Source organism: Corticium candelabrum, chromosome 10 (genome assembly GCF_963422355.1).
Source record: "Corticium candelabrum chromosome 10, ooCorCand1.1, whole genome shotgun sequence".
Lineage (NCBI taxonomy): Eukaryota > Metazoa > Porifera > Homoscleromorpha > Homosclerophorida > Plakinidae > Corticium > Corticium candelabrum.
Window position 1 is genome coordinate 1,052,501 of NC_085094.1, and position 16,964 is coordinate 1,069,464.

The 16,964-nt window shown below is 41.4% G+C and overlaps 4 protein-coding genes across 4 annotated transcripts in view; 2 read left to right on the forward strand and 2 right to left on the reverse strand.

Moving 5' to 3' along the window:
- The window catches only part of LOC134186000 (carnosine N-methyltransferase-like), a 529-nt gene extending 483 nt beyond the window's left edge, over positions 1-46 (reverse strand). Inside the window, exon 1 of the mRNA XM_062653904.1 lies at positions 1-46. This exon is cut by the window's left edge and continues 59 nt beyond it. Coding sequence (XP_062509888.1) covers positions 1-39 — 39 coding nt within the window. The 5' untranslated portion in view covers positions 40-46.
- A 44-nt stretch (positions 47-90) lies between these two features.
- LOC134185828 (uncharacterized) lies at positions 91-2,990 on the forward strand. The gene is made up of 3 exons (XM_062653706.1): positions 91-191; positions 250-455; positions 1,698-2,990. Exons 1-3 carry the CDS (start codon positions 140-142, stop codon positions 2,940-2,942), a joined length of 1,503 nt encoding a protein of 500 aa, XP_062509690.1. The 5' UTR covers positions 91-139; the 3' UTR covers positions 2,943-2,990.
- Positions 2,991-12,579: 9,589 nt separating this feature from the next.
- Positions 12,580-14,093, reverse strand: LOC134185683 (caspase activity and apoptosis inhibitor 1-like). Its single transcript, XM_062653535.1, has one exon. The coding sequence runs from the start codon at positions 13,974-13,976 to the stop codon at positions 12,846-12,848; it is 1,131 nt and encodes a 376-aa protein (XP_062509519.1). The 5' UTR covers positions 13,977-14,093; the 3' UTR covers positions 12,580-12,845.
- A 43-nt stretch (positions 14,094-14,136) lies between these two features.
- LOC134186002 (uncharacterized) lies at positions 14,137-14,795 on the forward strand. Its single transcript, XM_062653905.1, has 3 exons — positions 14,137-14,410; positions 14,497-14,549; positions 14,618-14,795. The coding sequence occupies exons 1-3, from the start codon at positions 14,177-14,179 to the stop codon at positions 14,793-14,795; spliced, it is 465 nt and encodes a 154-aa protein (XP_062509889.1). The 5' UTR covers positions 14,137-14,176.
- The last annotated feature ends 2,169 nt before the right edge of the window (positions 14,796-16,964 follow it).

Consider the following 16,964-nt stretch of genomic DNA (forward strand, 5'->3'; position numbering starts at 1 on the left):
ACGTTCCTCTGCGGCTAGACACGCTTCGGACGCAGCCATATGTAACTCTTAACGCGCTTGGGACCTTATAGTCGTTGCTGCGGTGCCGGAAAAACACTCACGCACCTGCGCATGCCCTCTTCATTTTGTCCTAACTTAAATGGCTGGCTCAAGCGAAGAAGGAAATGTAGTTTACTGGGAGCGTGACCAAAGTATGACTTGTAATGTGCTTATATTGCTAACAAATTGATGTTATCATGTACGTTTTAGCTAATCCTAGCACTCCCACTAGTCTTGCTTGGATGGAAAGGAAGTCTGGTGTTTTGGTTGGCAAGTACCGTTCACATGCTGCAGAGACAAGACAAAAGAAATCGAAACGTGTACAGAAGCAGAAACATGAAGAAAAAGGGAAAGTCAATGTAACTATCAAAGACCTGGATAATGCTGAAAAGAAAAGAATTGCATCTCTAATACAGGTAGCTCATCATAAATAAATTGCATGTCGACAGCTACTGGAAAAGACACTACCTACGCATAACTTGTTTTTCGAACAGGCAGACATATGGCTAGACAGATTGAGAGTCAATTGGAAGTGCCTATTACGTGTTGTAAACCAGAAGTCTATTGTAGCTAGACCTTCTGCTGTTTTAATTAATCGTTTACTAGAGTACAGTACAACAAAATCAATTGCGCAACACTGTACAACTGATTTGTAATTAGATACCATTGTATTGTTTGTTACATGGGAGTGTAGTCAACAGAAGAAGGTTCTAGAGGGACTGTCAACAGAATATCTGATTCTGCAAGGAAAGTGTTGGCTTTAGAAAATACTAAGCTGTGATTGAAAGCGTAGTGGACAAGTGTTCTGGGTATAGTTATTGTTTCAAAAAATTAAATGTGAGACTAAATTTAATGTAAACACACAGGCACCCCTGCAATGCTACACTTTTAATATAATTTTATTATATGTATTGCACTTGCTGTATTCTAAACAGTGTGTGTGTGTGTGTGTGTGTGTGTGTGCGCGCACGCGCGCGTGCATGTGTGTGTGCGTGCATGTGTGTGTGTGTGTGTGTGTGTGTGTGTGTGTGTGTGTGTGTGTGTGTGTGTGCGTGTTACAACTGTGCACGTTTGTTCTCATTATGAATATTGGGTGACTAATAGACTAGAAGATTAATTTAGTCAAATTGACATCTTGGGTTTGAATGTGTGGGAGCCTTGCTACTGGATGCTAATCTTACAGCATTGTGTTCTTTTCGTAATTTTTGTATTTGGATATTTTAAATGAGTAATTGTAGAACAGTGAAAGTAATGTATTAATTAAACATGATTGTTGTCATAAGGATAAAGAGCATGCATGTTAAACTTATGCTAATAGCAAGGATTCAATATCAGGAAGGGTGTTCTAAATGACAAAACATGATTATTGTCATAAGGATAAAGAGCATGCATGTTAAAGTTATGCAGATAGCAAGGATCTTCAAATATCAGGAATGGTGTCCTAAACCACAAGATATTAGATATGATGTTGGTATCATCAGGAAAACAGGAAGAAACAGGAGCTAAAGGAACTGGCACTAGGACATATTATGTGTACTTTGATTTTTAAGTTCATTTTGATAAAATGTTCAGGCAGTATGTGTATTGATTGGGTTATGTGTCAGGGATGAAGTGCTAATGGCATGCTTGCAAATAGTAAACTCAGTGTTTATTTCTAGGAGCTTGCCAGGAGCACTGAAGAGCGTGAGATAGCAGTAGACCGTTTAAAACACGCTCATGCTTCTTTGCAGCAGCAGAACCAGGAATTAAATCAATTAGTTTTAGAAAAAGAACAATTGTTGGCACGTAATGTTGAATGTCAGTCAATAGTCAAAGAATATCAGAAGCAACTGATTGTGCAAGAGGCGACTTTGTTGCAACTGAAACAATCTGCAATGTTTCATCGAACGGATAGAGAGTGCCAGGCTGAGTTGGCAACAAGATCTGATAAACAAGAAACACAAGACCATCAGTGGACAAGTGGTGGAGGTCAACACAAATCATCATATGGAAGGGAGACTGACTTGCCACACCAGTTGTGGTCAGATGGTCAGACAAAACTGTACACGTTAAGACAGGAGATGGAGAGTGCTGAACAAATTTCTGGGAATTCAAATATGCTAGGCAGGGAGCATGTCTCTCATAGACATTCGAAAGGTGTCCAATGTGAGCTTTTCAATGAAATGGTAACAGAATTACACTGTGCAACAAGAACCAAACAAAACTGTAAATTGCCAATTGGAATAGAACCTACTAGTGAAACTTCTTCTGAAAACTCAGTTCATCAGTGCTTGGTCACTGATGGATTTGTTGATTCCATTGATCCCACTGGTGCTTCAGAAGGTTATGAGATGAAACACAAAGCTGTGCAAACGTTTAGAAAGAGTCAGCAGACCTCATGTCATTCAGTAATCACCTCAGAACATTATGACACGGAACACAAGGCTGTTCAAACTTGTTCAGATCAGCAGCAGCCAAGTTGTATGAGTAGAGGATGTCAAACTATGTCTGTACAAGAGTTCTGTCACCAAACTTATCGAGATTGTGAAACTCAAACAGCAAGTTGCCTTAGTCATCAATCAGTTTGTTCTTATGTCACTGCTTTGGTAGATGTTGGAGTCCAAACTGATCATTTCGAATTGTATCAGGATTATGCCGTAGAACATGCTGACAGGTTTAGTTTGTCTACTCTTTCATATGGGCGCAGGATTGGAGAACCATCAAATGGCAGTAGTGATAATGTTTTGATTTCTCCTGTGTGTCTGCAGCATGGTATTTCAAAGTCATTGTTAGAACTGATAGATGAACTAGATTTTATTGACAATGTTGCAGATGAAAAAGTAGAGCAGTCATTGGCAGTAAGCGATGTAGACAGTGTTGATGAGAACTCTGTTCTCAGTGAGATATTCTTTTTGTCATCATAGCCTTGTGTATAGTTCACAATTATATTGCATTACTACAAGTGCTTTATGAGACGCTACAGAACAGAATGATCAGGTGTTGACCAAGTTGTTGGTAGTGGGATCAGCCTCTGCTGTAAAAATCAATTTTGCTCAATTTTCTGATATATCTTCTGCATTTTTATCATCCCTTTTCTCACATGTCTCAAAGATTTTTTTGTTTCCAAAATGACTGTTTTATGGGAATTTCAATCATTTGCTCCAGAATATTAGTAAGGGTTTCTTTATTGTTATGTGTGTTGAATGTTCTGTTTTTTTTTTCAGAAGAAAGCATTGGATGTTGGTTTAGGAGAGACGTACTTGTTTGTTTTGATGATCAGAAGATAACTAATTTGTCAGATGAGAGTTATAGATAATACACAATTGTTATCATTATGAAATACCCCTCCCACGATCAGATAAACTAATATTGTCAGAAGTCTGTCTCAAGATTGTCAGAAGTCTGTCTCAAGATAAGATAATAGGCGCTTAACACCTTCCTGGCAGCTTCATCACACCTTGGCAGCTTCAACACTTGGCCAAAACTGTGGCCAGTTACAACACCTTTTAGAGCCTCAACATTCAACCACAGTCTTTTCTTGTTAGCAGAAGTTGTCAACAGGTGAGTTACTACGGTCTGTTCCCCCGTAAGCGTGAACCCGGAAGTGAGTAATGAAGTAGAGGTCACACCAGGTGTACTCATTAGAGCACTAAGAGCTGCTCCAGTTGTACCATGTTATACCAATTATCTTAAATGGTTCCAGTTGCTGATCCGTTGGACTTAGAAGATAATTGGATAATAGCCATTGCTCCACCCGTTTGTGTTTGATATGCACAAGTACTGTTCTTCCGTTTCGTTTGTAGGAAAGGCTTAGATAATTTGATAAACAGAAATGCCAGACCTAGCGGTTTCTAACGATACCGAGATCATCCGAAAGTCCAAAAAACAGCAGAGATATTGATGATTTTCAAAGTTCACACTTATGGGGAACAGACAGTAGTCAAGTCCTGATATCAATGATTTCAATAATTTTAGTACACCTTATCTGTCTAGATCTTGCAGTGACATGGCAGCAATTTTGGTTACTTTGCTTACTTTATGGCCGAATATGAAGCATGCCTTTTTGGGGGTGCTGCAGTAGGTTTTGGACTGCTACGCGTATTCTTTAATTTCAGGAGCAAGACCATTGATCAAAGTAGGGAGGTCAAATGTACAGCTTCCAACTACTGCAAAGAGTGCTATAGAAGCTACTGTCCATAAAAGAGTTCCACTTAATTAAGAGTTCTACTATCTTTAAAGTGGTTCACTAGAGCTACACAGGGTACTCGATCAGTAGGTTGTTGGATGTAAATGGAAGTACTTACATTGTATATGGTGAAGCTATTGTGGAATGGTTTGAGTAGGCTGAGAAATGGTTTATTTGTTCTTGAATTTGTTTACTGCAGTTGAAGTGTAGGTGAGATGGTACAGCGATAGGTGTTAGATTTAAGTGGGAGTTCTAGCATATGGTGAGGACACAGCATGTTGGCAAACAAGGGAGATGGTACTAGGACAAATGGTTGATATGTGGGAGTTCTGGCAGACGGTTAAGATATGATTCTTTGTGTCCTGACTAAATTTAATATGTCTTCAAAGATTGAGCTAGGAGAGTCTTTGTTGCTTTCAAGATGATCACAATAATTTGATGTTCAATGACAAGAACGCCGAGTCCATATCATATGTCAGAGAAAACCATTGAAGACTCCAGCGTGGCACTAAGTATGAAAGATATTTTGCTTTATTAGCAATTGCTGATGAATTGTGATACGATCTTGGATTAATTTGAGACTAAATGAGGTCGGTGAAGAGTAAGTTTATAGAGATAATATTATCTAGGGCAGCAAACACACAGTTGTAACAATAGTGCTGTGTTCACATTAGAGCCTTCAGAACTGTGTCAGGTATAGTAGGTGATCTAGATGTCCGAAATCGCCATCAAAATGAGACTTTAGCAAGTATTTTAGTAGAGTAAAGTAATGGCAATCTTGAAAAATTTACCTGGTCCAGCTTGGTTCTAAAGTTGTTAGTGTGAATGTGGTGCAGGGGTTTGCTGCCTTTTGATCTAGTTTGAAACCAACTATGGTTGTTCGTTTTTTTATTCTGGTTTCTGTTGTATCAAAGTATTTAGTGGTTCTGGATAGTGTTTGGTGGTTGGAGCAGTCAACAGGGCTTGTAGGAATTGGGTCAAGCGAGGTTAGAAATATGCAGGCAACCAAGTTTCCATATTTGAGTGATTGACAAGTTTGTGGATGCGGCCATTGGCTGTGACGTGACATCAGCCACTGGGGTCCAAGTACGTGAGACTTCAGGTGCTCACACCACGGTTGGCTTCACAAACCGCTGTGCTCCTGCTAAGCTGTCCCAGCTGCAGGAGATTGCTAGCACCGGCCCACAGTTTTCCTGAGTAGCGCACAGGAGCCCAGATGTTAGCTGGGTGTGTGACCAGTATCTGGCAGCTCCTAACGGTTAGTTTTAGTTTGGTTTAGTTTTTGTGCGAGCAGGAAAGAAGTTGAGCGATCTGTCCATTTTGTGAATGAACTGACTAGATGTATTGCATTCTTATTAGTTTGCAGAACGTACTACAGCGAGGAGAGTTTGTTTTCATATTAATGACAGACTTAAAACTTGCAGTTTTAGTTTAAGTTCGTTAATACTTTGTTGTTTGTGAGACTTTGTGTAGCGCATGTTACAGTATCTATAGTTCTTAAGAAACTAGAATGCAATACAGACATTAGTATATAAACATTTGCCATGCAAATATGAATCTAGATTAGAGACTGTGTGTACTGTACTGTGGTGACATCTGGAAGCCACTTATCATGTAACCAAAGTAGCAATTTCAACAACATTTTAGTTAAGGGGTTCTTTCTCTTAATTAAATTAAGTTATGGAACTTACATTCTCGTTTGATTATTAGGCCACGGTGTAAAATGCGATTTTGCTATTTTTCAATTTGAAAGATCCTGAATCTTAGATATTTACTTGTTATTTGATGTGTATATAAATTAATAGCTCAACAGCAAGAGAAGATACTTGTCACTGTTGAACAAGACAAGCTTGTTCAATTTTTTGTATGGTAGATGCAAGAGGTTAGTTAGGGAACCAAGATTCGATGTGTCTATTGATATACTTATTTAATAGATTTTGCGTATATGAATTGACAGTTTTTTGATGAAGTTACTTAGCTATGTACATCACATGAAGTTTCAATTGGTCAGATACTTTGACGTCACTTTGTTGATTTGCAAAATGTTGATTTACTTAAGTATTGAACAAATGATTGAACATGATATGAATAAGTCTATTTGTAAACTTTGACTGTTCCAAAAGAGCTACCTACCATTATCCCAAAAATTTAAAATCAAAACATAAAAATAAAAATTTAAAACACAAAAATTAAAATTTGAAATGTAAAAATTTTTAATGTAAATTTTAAATTTTAAAAATTAAAGACAATGATGCATTAATGATTATAAATAACTGCTTATTACAGCTTAAAATTAAAACCAAAAATACATATTAGAAATAGGAAAATTAGAAACGTAAATATTCAAATGCCAAAATTAAATGGCCCAACTACTAACTGACCAACTGTAGTCGTACATGTATAAATTTCTTACTGTTTTAGTAAATGTAATATTTTGATTTGTGATCATATTTATAACGCTGTCTGTTTCAATAAAGAAGAGTTAAATATGCTGCACACTACAGATAAGCAATGACAACAAGACATTCAAGCTGTATAGCTATGGTAGCAATCAGGAGCAAATCCAGACAACAGCAATGGAGGGCTTTACGTAAAAATGTGAACGCCTGTATGTGTGCGTGGTATACAGATACAAAACACTGAAAAACATACTTAACAGATTTAGATCACAAACAGCCTCATTTCAAAACTGTTTCATTGTTGTGTCCAAAACACAAAATACAGTATAGTGATCATGGAATTGATTAGTGCATGGATGGCATCAATAGATTTCCCTTTCCCTTTCAGTACTTGCCAGAAGTTTCACAGGTGTAAATACAAACATTAGCAAGTATGGGCCAGATAATCAGAACTGCTAGCTATGGCGTGCATGCAGACTGTTCTTATGACAATGCATAGCCACCACCTCTTTCTTATTCATACTGCATGCACTGATATCATCATAACAAAATAGTACTTAATTAATGTTTTAATGTTTACTTCTTCCCTTCCACATGCTGCACACTTAGTTGGTGTATACATACTGGCTGGCCAGTGTACTGCGCATGTGGTGGTGTAGTACTGCTCACTTCGAATTTCCTCATCACATGTGTTCTTCAAATTTCAGTCCCACTTTTCATACATACTTATTATGTACACTACTCGCTGATTCCTTTCTCCCCTTCTTGCCGTTAACTTAACATACGCAACCTCCCTGCATTACCAAATAGTAACTCCCGAATTGCAATGGCCGGAGACAACGCAAATTCGGTTAATTCCCGGAAAAACGTCTAATGATGCAACTATTCCATTATTCCCGTTGGACGTCGTCACTTCGAAGATGTTGCGTGGCACGGAACAGGTCTAGAAAACGTATGTGGTAGCTGTCCAACGCGCATACACATGCAGGCAAACAAAGGTAGACCCAGATATACTCAAAATGTTGCTTTGACTCACGTCACTGGTAATAAACGAGACGCTCCGCGAGTAGACTACTGTCGAAGATCACGAATTATCATCTCAGACTTAGTGGAGATCAGAAACACAAGCACGAGAAGAGGAGAGTTGAAACCGTTCGATCGGCAAGCAATCACGTCGTCCCAGACTCTGGAGCACAGCGACATCTTTACTGTCTATAATGATGGGATCGGCCTTCGCGAGAGAAATTTGGTCAAGCTGCCACTCGTCGTTTTGAAGATATGCGCCACACACACACACACACACACACACACACACACACACACACACACACACACACACACACACACACACACACACACACACCACACACACACACACACACACACACACACACACACCACACACACACACACACACACACACACACACACACACACACACACACACACACACACACACACACACACACACCTGTCCTGTCCTGTCTTGTTCAAAAGCTACCGTAAAAAGGTCACTCTTGCCTGAAAGAGGCAACAAGTCCTATATGAACATTGTGCTTGCTAGAATTTTAGACATCTGTGAACTGTCAATCCTCGATCCTTTACTTCAGGACCATTTGAAACAATTTGAACTTTGGATTGCACCTTGCTGTTCCCTTATAGGTTTCCTTCTTTCTTTCACACACTTAATTGTGTCTCACCTTATCACTCTGTCTTCTAAAGGTCCTGGAGCACACTTCACACGTCACATCCCTGACTGTCACCGAAGCACATGTTCCCATTCTCTCTCTCCAACGTTCCAAACCATCACGACACAATGTACTCCAGCCCGCTCTTGACCTCACAGCCTCATCATGCCATTCCTCCTTAATGGTTCAATGTCTTTAAAATCTCTTCTCATCATATCTCTCCATCTCTTCTTTGGACCACACCGGAAGCGGGGCTGAGGCAACCAACCAAATAAGGTTGATTTTGGTATTCTATGGTCCAGCATCCTAGCTAGGTGTCCCAGCCATTCCAACCTTTTCCCTTCACTTTCTCAGCTTGCAGTCTCCTCATCTCCCCGCCTCCTCCTCACTTCTGCCATTGTGACGTGCTCAGACCATTGTTGCCTGTTGGAAATGCCCAAGATACTTCTAATGCATCAATGGTGAAAGATGTCCAGCTTCTTCTCCTGCTTTCTGAGGGCATCCCAACTTGCTCTATGTGCATCATTCAATATCTCGCCCTGAGAGGGTTGCAAAACCTCTGCAGGGGAAAGCTTTAGCATGAACTGAGTGATGCAATCATTCGACACCCTGTTCTCAAGATCAAAAGACTTCCAGACTCCAGTTAGCTTTAGCCAGTGTTCACATGCACAGACACACAAACACACACAGAGACAGACAGACAGACAGACAGACAACAGACAGACAGACAGACAGACAGACAGACAGACAGACACCGGATGAAGCATGGCTTGTCGCTGAAGCTTGAGTAGTAATTCCATTACCACACAGCGAAATGTAAGACCATGATGGACTCAACATCCCAAAAGTCGATTGAGAATCCATTGTCTCAGGCCAAGGCGCCATCGTTGTCTAACTTGTCACCTACGGTGGGGAATGTTGCAGTTCCAATCATAGCAAAGACGCTTCCTAGTCGGGATCCAGAAATTGTAGGCTGGGAATTCATCAGCAGGATGTTGGTGGAGGACATACTTGGCATGCCCCTGCTAGGTCAGTGCAATCCATCCGCAGTGGAGTCAAAGCAATGTTTCAAAGCTGTTGTGCAATTCTTCTGAAGAGAATCAGTGTAAATGCTTATGATGAAACTGCATGGAAGTTGCTGTTTCTCATTCCCCGGATGGTACTCTCCCCTCTGGCAAGAGGAGGCAAGAAGAAAGGTGGTAACATTAAAGAAACTTACAGGAGATTCTTTGCTTACCAGTGGGAGGAGTTACTATGTAACATTGATTTTCCAGCAAGTCATCAGGAACGTCAACCCTCAAAGGAACCAACTAGTAAGGGGGTTGAAAAAGCAGCACTACGGTTGGTCAAATGTGGAGAAATAGCTAGAGCTGCAAAGGTGTTGATGAGTTCTGGTCTTGCACCAGCATCAGAAAAAACAGCAAAAAAGCTAGCAGCCAAACATCCTGCAAGAAGTATTAGCGCTGAGATTGATCATGAGGTGAGCTCAAACACAACGACAGAGGCCATTAATCTTGATGCAGTCAATTTGTTTAACGTGGTCAAACGACTTCCTAGAGATTCTAGTGCTGGGCCTTCTGGATGGAGGTATGAGCACATCCGGGCTCTTTCAAACAGCCTCAATACTTCTGATCATTTCCATGCTGTGTGTGCAGCTATAGCATCAGGATCTCTGCCAATATCGATCCGGCCACTTCTCTCATCATCTAGATTAATTGCTCTACCAAAGGCAAACGGGGATGTTCGGCCGATAGCAATTGGGGAAACATGGAGAAGAGTCACTACTAGAGCTATTTGTTTTCAAAAGCGGAAGGAATTTGCAGACTATTTCACACCCTTACAACATGATGTTTCAGTTGAAGGAGGTGCAGAGCTATTGGTGCAGCAGGTGCAGCTTCTTATGGAAAAACATGAAGACTGGATTCTACTTAAAACTGATGTGAAGAATGCATTTAATTCAGTAAGCCGGTCTCAGTTGTTGAACCAAGTGCTTACTACGTTTCCTGATATTTACAATCACGCTGCACTAGTGTACTCTGACATCAACCCACTAATCTATCTTCAGAGATCTCATCCGGTTATTCTCAGCTCTCAAGAAGGTGTGCACCAGGGAGGCCCACTTGGTCCTGCTTTGTTCTCAATTGCAATGCAACCCATTTTGGAAGATCTACGGTCTCACAACAAAGAAGTAACAATTCTGGCTTACCTGGATGACGTTTATCTCCTTGACAGCCCTGATCAAGTATTTCATGTCTTTGAAAGGCTGAGATCTGCCTTCAGTGACATTAATCTCATGATTGAGGAGAAGAAGTGTGAGATATATTGTTCCTCATCACCGTTGCTTAACACCATCTCTGAGTCAACTTCCATACCAGCCACAAGTCAAGGATGTAGAATTCTGGGCACACCTATAGGAAGCTCATCGTACATCATCGAATCTTGCTCTGATGTTGCACAATCAGGATCTAATTTGTGTGGTAAGCTGTTGCAGCTGCAAGACCCCCAGTGTGGCATGCTCTTGCTGAGACATGTTACTCGGATGAACTTCCTATCATGAACTGTTCCACCTAGACTTTTGGAGTCAGCTCCAGCCATCCATGACACATTGACAAGATCAACGTTCACCAATCTCTTGGGTAGAGGCAATCTAACAGACAGGCAGTGGCTTCAAGCAACTTTACCAATACGACATGGAGGATTTGGTCTCACAGCTTTAACATCTACAGCACAATTTGCATTACTGTCTAGTTGGGTCTCAACCCTGCATACAATAGCAAAACGAATTCCTGATGCTGGAGATTGCTTGATGAAGTTCAGAATTCACATCATTCAAATAGTTCCATCAGCAGAGATTTGTGCAATGTTTTGCCTCAAAACAAAACTCTCGTAGAAGTTATCAATGACAGGAAGCAACTACAACACAAGCTGACTGAGGAATACATGAAATCTCTATCAAATGGTTTTATTCAGAATTGATCTTCGACTAGAGACCAATCTCGAATGAATTAAGTCCTTGCAAGGCAAAGGTGCAGGAGCGTGGCTCCTGACAGTACCATCATCATCATGGCATGCATTATCCCCGTGCGATTTCCGCTTGGCATCCTTGATGAGACTGGGCTGCCAAATGCCTTTGGCTTCTGGTCAGTGTGACTGTGGGAAACAATTAGACTCAGATGGATACCACCTAATAACATGTAAGACTGGGGGCGGCCGGGTAATCAGCCATAACAACATGGTTTCAGCATGGTCAGACTGTTTGAGTCAACTGCAATTTCAGCATGGTCAGACTGTTTGAGTCAACTGCAATTACATCACGTAAAAGAACCCAGAGGAAGGTATGTCAATTCTGAAGACAGATCAGACATAGTCGTATTCGATTCGGCATCGGGGATGGGTCTTGAATTGGATATTGCTCTAGCGCATCCCTGGAGCAATGAAATAGAAGGTTTATCAGCTACAACTCAGAGAGCAGCGGCAACCAGAAGAGAACATCTGAAGATCAAAAAGTACGACCAGGAGCTCTTGCCTGGAGGTTTTCGACCAACATTTGTGCCTATAGTCTTCGAACATTGTGGCTGTTGGGGAGAGAAAGCTGAAGACTATTTGCAGAAACTGTCACAGCTATCAAGAGACGAAGACGGAAAGACAAATGCGTCAACCTTCAAGACATACTGGAGATCTGTGTTTTCTGTGTGTCTACAACAACCAAATGCTAGAGTGATTGACAGAAAAATAAAGAAGATTGTTTCAAGAGACAGCAACATGAACATAAATAGTTGTAGGTAGAACCAAGCCCTATTGGCTTGGGTAGTATTTAGTTGCTTTACTTAGATGGTGTATAATAGTTCAATGTTTGAAAATATATGTATTGACAGACAGACAGACAGACAGAGACACAGACAGACAGACAGACAGACAGAGACACACACAGACACACAGACACACAGACACAGACTCAGACACAGACACACACACACACACACACACACACACACACACACACACACACACACACACACACACACACACACACAGACACAGACAGACAGACACAGACAGACACACAGGCAGACACAGACAGACACACAGGCAGACACAGACAGACACGCACACACACGCAGACACACACACACACACACACACACACACACACACACACACACACACACAGACAGACACAGACAGACACGCACACACACGCAGACAGACAGACACACACACACACACACACACACACACACACACACACACACACACACCATACAAACAAGTTTTACATAGTTTTCCAACCCAGTGGACAACGGTGTTATGTAGGGAGTGTGGGTTGCAACATCTGTCGTCAGGCAAACTCTTTGGCATGCATTCATGCAGGCAGTTTTGAGTAGCCTTATACCCTACTATACCATCACACAGTAACAAGAATGAGAGTACATACTGTAATATGTGTTAGGAGTGACCTTCAAACCAGTTCCTGACTATTACTTTTGCATATAAGGCTGCTGTATACCGTACTACAGTCTTACTTGCATGTAGATCTATTACATTACACATCAACTATTTCTTCCTGGTTGATTGCTTTGTCATTTTGCCTTGCTTTTGATTCTTACATAATGTAATCATTGACTCAACGGTTCTCTGTCTTAACATCAACAACTCCTTCTGCCTTTGTTCTATCTGAGCTAGTAAGTCTTTCTTGCTTCCAGCCCTTTCGGCACTAGTAGAGTCAATTTCTTCTCCTTTGGCTTTACTCGCAGTCTTGGGTTGTGATTTGTTAGTGGGAGCATGTGGACTGACACGTTCAGCTTGGTTGTCTTGCTTGGACACAACCTCTTCCTTTTTCAGTTCAGATCTTAATGCTTTCTTTCTCATTTCTAGCTCACTAAGAGGAACATTGTCATCAATCATACCCGTCACTTTTGTTTGGCTCCTGGTTTGCTCCACTATCTTCTTCTTTCCTTTTAGTTGTTTTTCAGATTGCTTAGGCATTACCTGCTGCAAGACGTCATCATTATAACTTTGTTCTGTAATATGGCTATTATCACCACTAGCACCCTCATGGCCATCCTTATTGTTGCCATCATCCAAAGAGTCATCTTCAACCATTATTTCTATGTTATCCTCCTCTCCTCCCACATTCACACTCATTAGTCTTGTGGCATTAGAGGGATTACTAACAGACAGAGGTGGTGGCAATTCTGATATGCTACTAGACACCACAGGTTCCACTAGAGCATCCTCAAAATTCGCTTCTGTATTTTGAGTTGCTTTTGACTCTTCTTCCGTCTCTTCAATATGGTGGTCAGACTCATAATGTTCACCAGCAATAATGGACAACAATCTTTTCTCCGAAACTCTCTTAAGATGATGTAGACATATCTCCTTCAACTCTTCCAGTCCCGTTGACCTCAAACTGGACGGCAATATCCTTTTCAAGTCACTTTCCGAAAGAATATCGAAGACCTGCTCAAGCAGTTCTGTGCGGTTATGAACGTAGTGCACTAGAGGTGAAAGATGTGGAGAGATTGTTACTTCATCACCACCATGTTTGACTGAATATCTAGTGGTGTTCGTTTCGTGTGCAGAGCTGTGCTTTTTCTTTTTCTTTTTCATCTTCTTTGCAGGAGGTTCCAAAAACGTACTATCTGCGCTCGCTAGTCTTGGTCTGTGCTCTTGATCTTCACTCATGGTTGCCTTTCCAACGGCTGTGAGGCGTCACGAAGAAATCAGCTTACACGTTTTTCTGCACAAAGGAAAGAGCGGCCGTGACGGACATCTTACTGTAAGATGTACCTAAATCTAGGTATTGATATCAATGGTTGGAACTCGTAATTATTAATTAGCTGTACGTGCATTAGCTGAGAGCGGAACAACAGGCGGCAGTCTGGATGGCCGAACGCGGTTGTTCTGGTGTCGATTCTCGACATCCTGTGTCTGCGAGTCTGTACGATTTGTGGGATGGGCGACCAAAAGACGAAGCTCGTTTTGCTGTCATATATGAGAGTTTTCACCAAGCTTCTTTTGCGGAAGATGACGACGTTGTCTGTCTCTCTTACAGTCAACTAGAAACTCTAGTTGACCAGATAGCAAATGCCGTAGGTAAACCTGAAAATGTCAACGAGGTAAGTATCAAATTATGTGAATTTGGCTAGAGGTACCGGTAGAAGGCGTTTGACGTTATTTCCATCGATGGTATTATGCCATCTAGGTCATTGGAATCTGTGTACATCCCTCTCACTTATTGCCTGCTGTTGTCCTGGCGTATGTGAACTGTCCATTTTATCTATATCACATAAAGATGCTTTCTGAATGTTGGGTGCCATTTTCAGTGTATTGAAGGTTGGTGCAGCCTATTGTCCTGTTGACCGAAGTCAGCATGTCAAAGCTCGATGCCAGAATCTACCTCACTTGAATGTGAGGAGAATAATACTGCAAGAGTCACTAATGGAGGTAAGAAGGCTATTTGTGTATTATTACACAGAAGACGTATCATACCAGTGGAGGTAGAAAGGTAGCGCAGCGCTACCAGCCAATAAGCCCCGCATTTGAGCCACGTGCCTACTTCAGTCTGCAACATCCGGATACCCTCTGGAGCGTTCGTGACTCTTTTTATTTAAACTTTCTTGCTTTCCAGTGGTGGAAGCAACGCTTACGCGCATTTGCCTGGAGCAAATCAACCGAAGTGGGGAGGTAGGGGCGGCATTCAACGGATTCGTTCGACTATGCCTACTTGATAGACTCGAGCCACTCTCTCCCCGCCTTCGTCATTCCCCGGATTGTCAATCCTCGCCACATTTTGTAACTCTTACGATTTCGCTCGATGTTGGGTCAACCAGAATACGTGAAAGTCGTAGCTTGTACGTGTACCGTCTAGGTGACTGCTTTGCAGGTAAGAAGTGTGAACACTAATCGCTGCCAGAATCCTAGTAGTAGAGTAAGGTGTACTCAGAGTAAGGTTTATTACCAGTTGGAGACGTCTGACTTTAGTTAGGAACTCAAAAGGGGGAGGGGCTGGCTGCGCGAGACTAGCTAAAATTTTAAAAAGAATTCGTATGTGGGCATTCCTTTAACGCACGCTAGCTTTCTGGTCGCACAAAGTTGTGGTCGTTACTCATCGAAAACGGCAGGACAACTTAGGATAATTTACAATACAGCATTCTATAACGACTCATCTTCTCTCACACAGACAATGAAGAACAAAGGTCGTGGAACCACGGAAAGATGGAACATTGTAAACTACTGACAGCGTAACCATGTGAAGTCTACATGTAAACATAAATTCGCAAATGCAGCTCTTATCAGTCATTATTTAGAGACATACCGCAGCACAAAACAAAGCAAACAACGTCTAGAGAAGACCCAATGCGCTTATGGGCGTGCCTTTAACGCACGCTAGCTTTGTACTTCCTCTGACTGAATACAGAGGTATATTAATACATACCTACATTTTACTTTAGCGCAAAATAGTTTACTTTATAGGTAAGAGCGTGTCTGCACTAGGGATTACACTAGCATAATAGTTGTTTAAATCTCAACATGTCTAGAACTTAGCCTGTCTGCATTAGCAGTAAACATGTTTAGTGACAGCTTAAAAACAACTTTTGCTAAACCTAGTTCAGAGGCAAGTTGTTTAGGTTTAACTATCAAGTGATGGTAACGCCTTCAGTTAACGATGACTGCTATGAGTGCATCATTTTTCTTGGTCTTATTTATGATAATGTGGGACATTTTGGAAGGAAGTGCCTCAGGCAGTTTGAGGAACAAAAGAGAGTTGCTACAAATTGGACACAACGGTTTGCTAGCAGGTCCCGTACACGAGAAAGCCATGTGCAGATGCCCTTAGTAAACAGGTTTAGATTCTAAACAAATTTTATTCTAATCAAGTTTAGAGCAGATCTAGTGCAGACACAATCTAAGATGAAACATTGGTGAGAATTTATTTTGGTGGTTTGCTAAGAAATTGAGGGAAACAGCATATTGACAGATTTTAATTTGGTAGTATGGAGGAGTTTGCGATTGACAGCTACATTAGCAAGCATAGTTCTCTTATTAGCAAGCTCTCAAAAGTATGCCCTTGGTCACAGCAGTGTGAGGGGTACGCCAAAATGAGAAATAATTTCGGCCATGAAAATTCTCACTACTGTCTCTGCCTTTTGGTCTTTTAACCGGAACGCCTTCACCCACTTGGTTGAGTAATCAGCCACAACGAGAATGTGGTGGTTACTGTGTTCTGTCTTTGTAAGTGGTTCCACAAAGTCAAGCGCAAGCATTTCCATTGGTCTCTGAACCGAATTGTTTCTAACTTCGTGCACTCGAGAAGATTTGCTTTGGCACAGGTCTCGCACGTTTCCAACTGCTGATAGCCCAGTCACCAGAATTTTTCATCTGCTGTGGACACTGTCTTGTCTAAAACTGATGTGTCTTACATTGTGATGGAGGTGAGAGAGGGTGTCCTCCACTAGAGTTGAGGGGAGCACTAGCAAGAGGCGTTCATCCGCTGAATTAGGAAGACACTTGATTCTGTGCAGAACTCCACTAAATATGCACAGCTGAAACCAAAATCGACAAAATTTTGAATTAGTTTTCCCGATAGCCTTGAGAATGGGGCTGGGGCATCCCAGCGGTAGCTGTTGCCAGACACGACATAATGTTTCATCTAAACTCTGCTGCTTTGCC

Coding starts and splice junctions, on each gene's coding strand:
- LOC134185683 (XM_062653535.1), bottom strand. CDS start 13,976: ATGAGTGAAGATCAAGAGCACAGACCAAGACTAGCGAGCGCAGATAGT.
- LOC134185828 (XM_062653706.1), top strand. CDS start 140: ATGGCTGGCTCAAGCGAAGAAGGAAATGTAGTTTACTGGGAGCGTGAC. Junction 192..249: donor TTACTGGGAGCGTGACCAAA/GTATGACTTGTA, acceptor TGTACGTTTTAG/CTAATCCTAGCACTCCCACT. Junction 456..1,697: donor GAATTGCATCTCTAATACAG/GTAGCTCATCAT, acceptor GTTTATTTCTAG/GAGCTTGCCAGGAGCACTGA.
- LOC134186002 (XM_062653905.1), top strand. CDS start 14,177: ATGGCCGAACGCGGTTGTTCTGGTGTCGATTCTCGACATCCTGTGTCT. Junction 14,411..14,496: donor AACCTGAAAATGTCAACGAG/GTAAGTATCAAA, acceptor TATGCCATCTAG/GTCATTGGAATCTGTGTACA. Junction 14,550..14,617: donor TTGCCTGCTGTTGTCCTGGC/GTATGTGAACTG, acceptor TGCCATTTTCAG/TGTATTGAAGGTTGGTGCAG.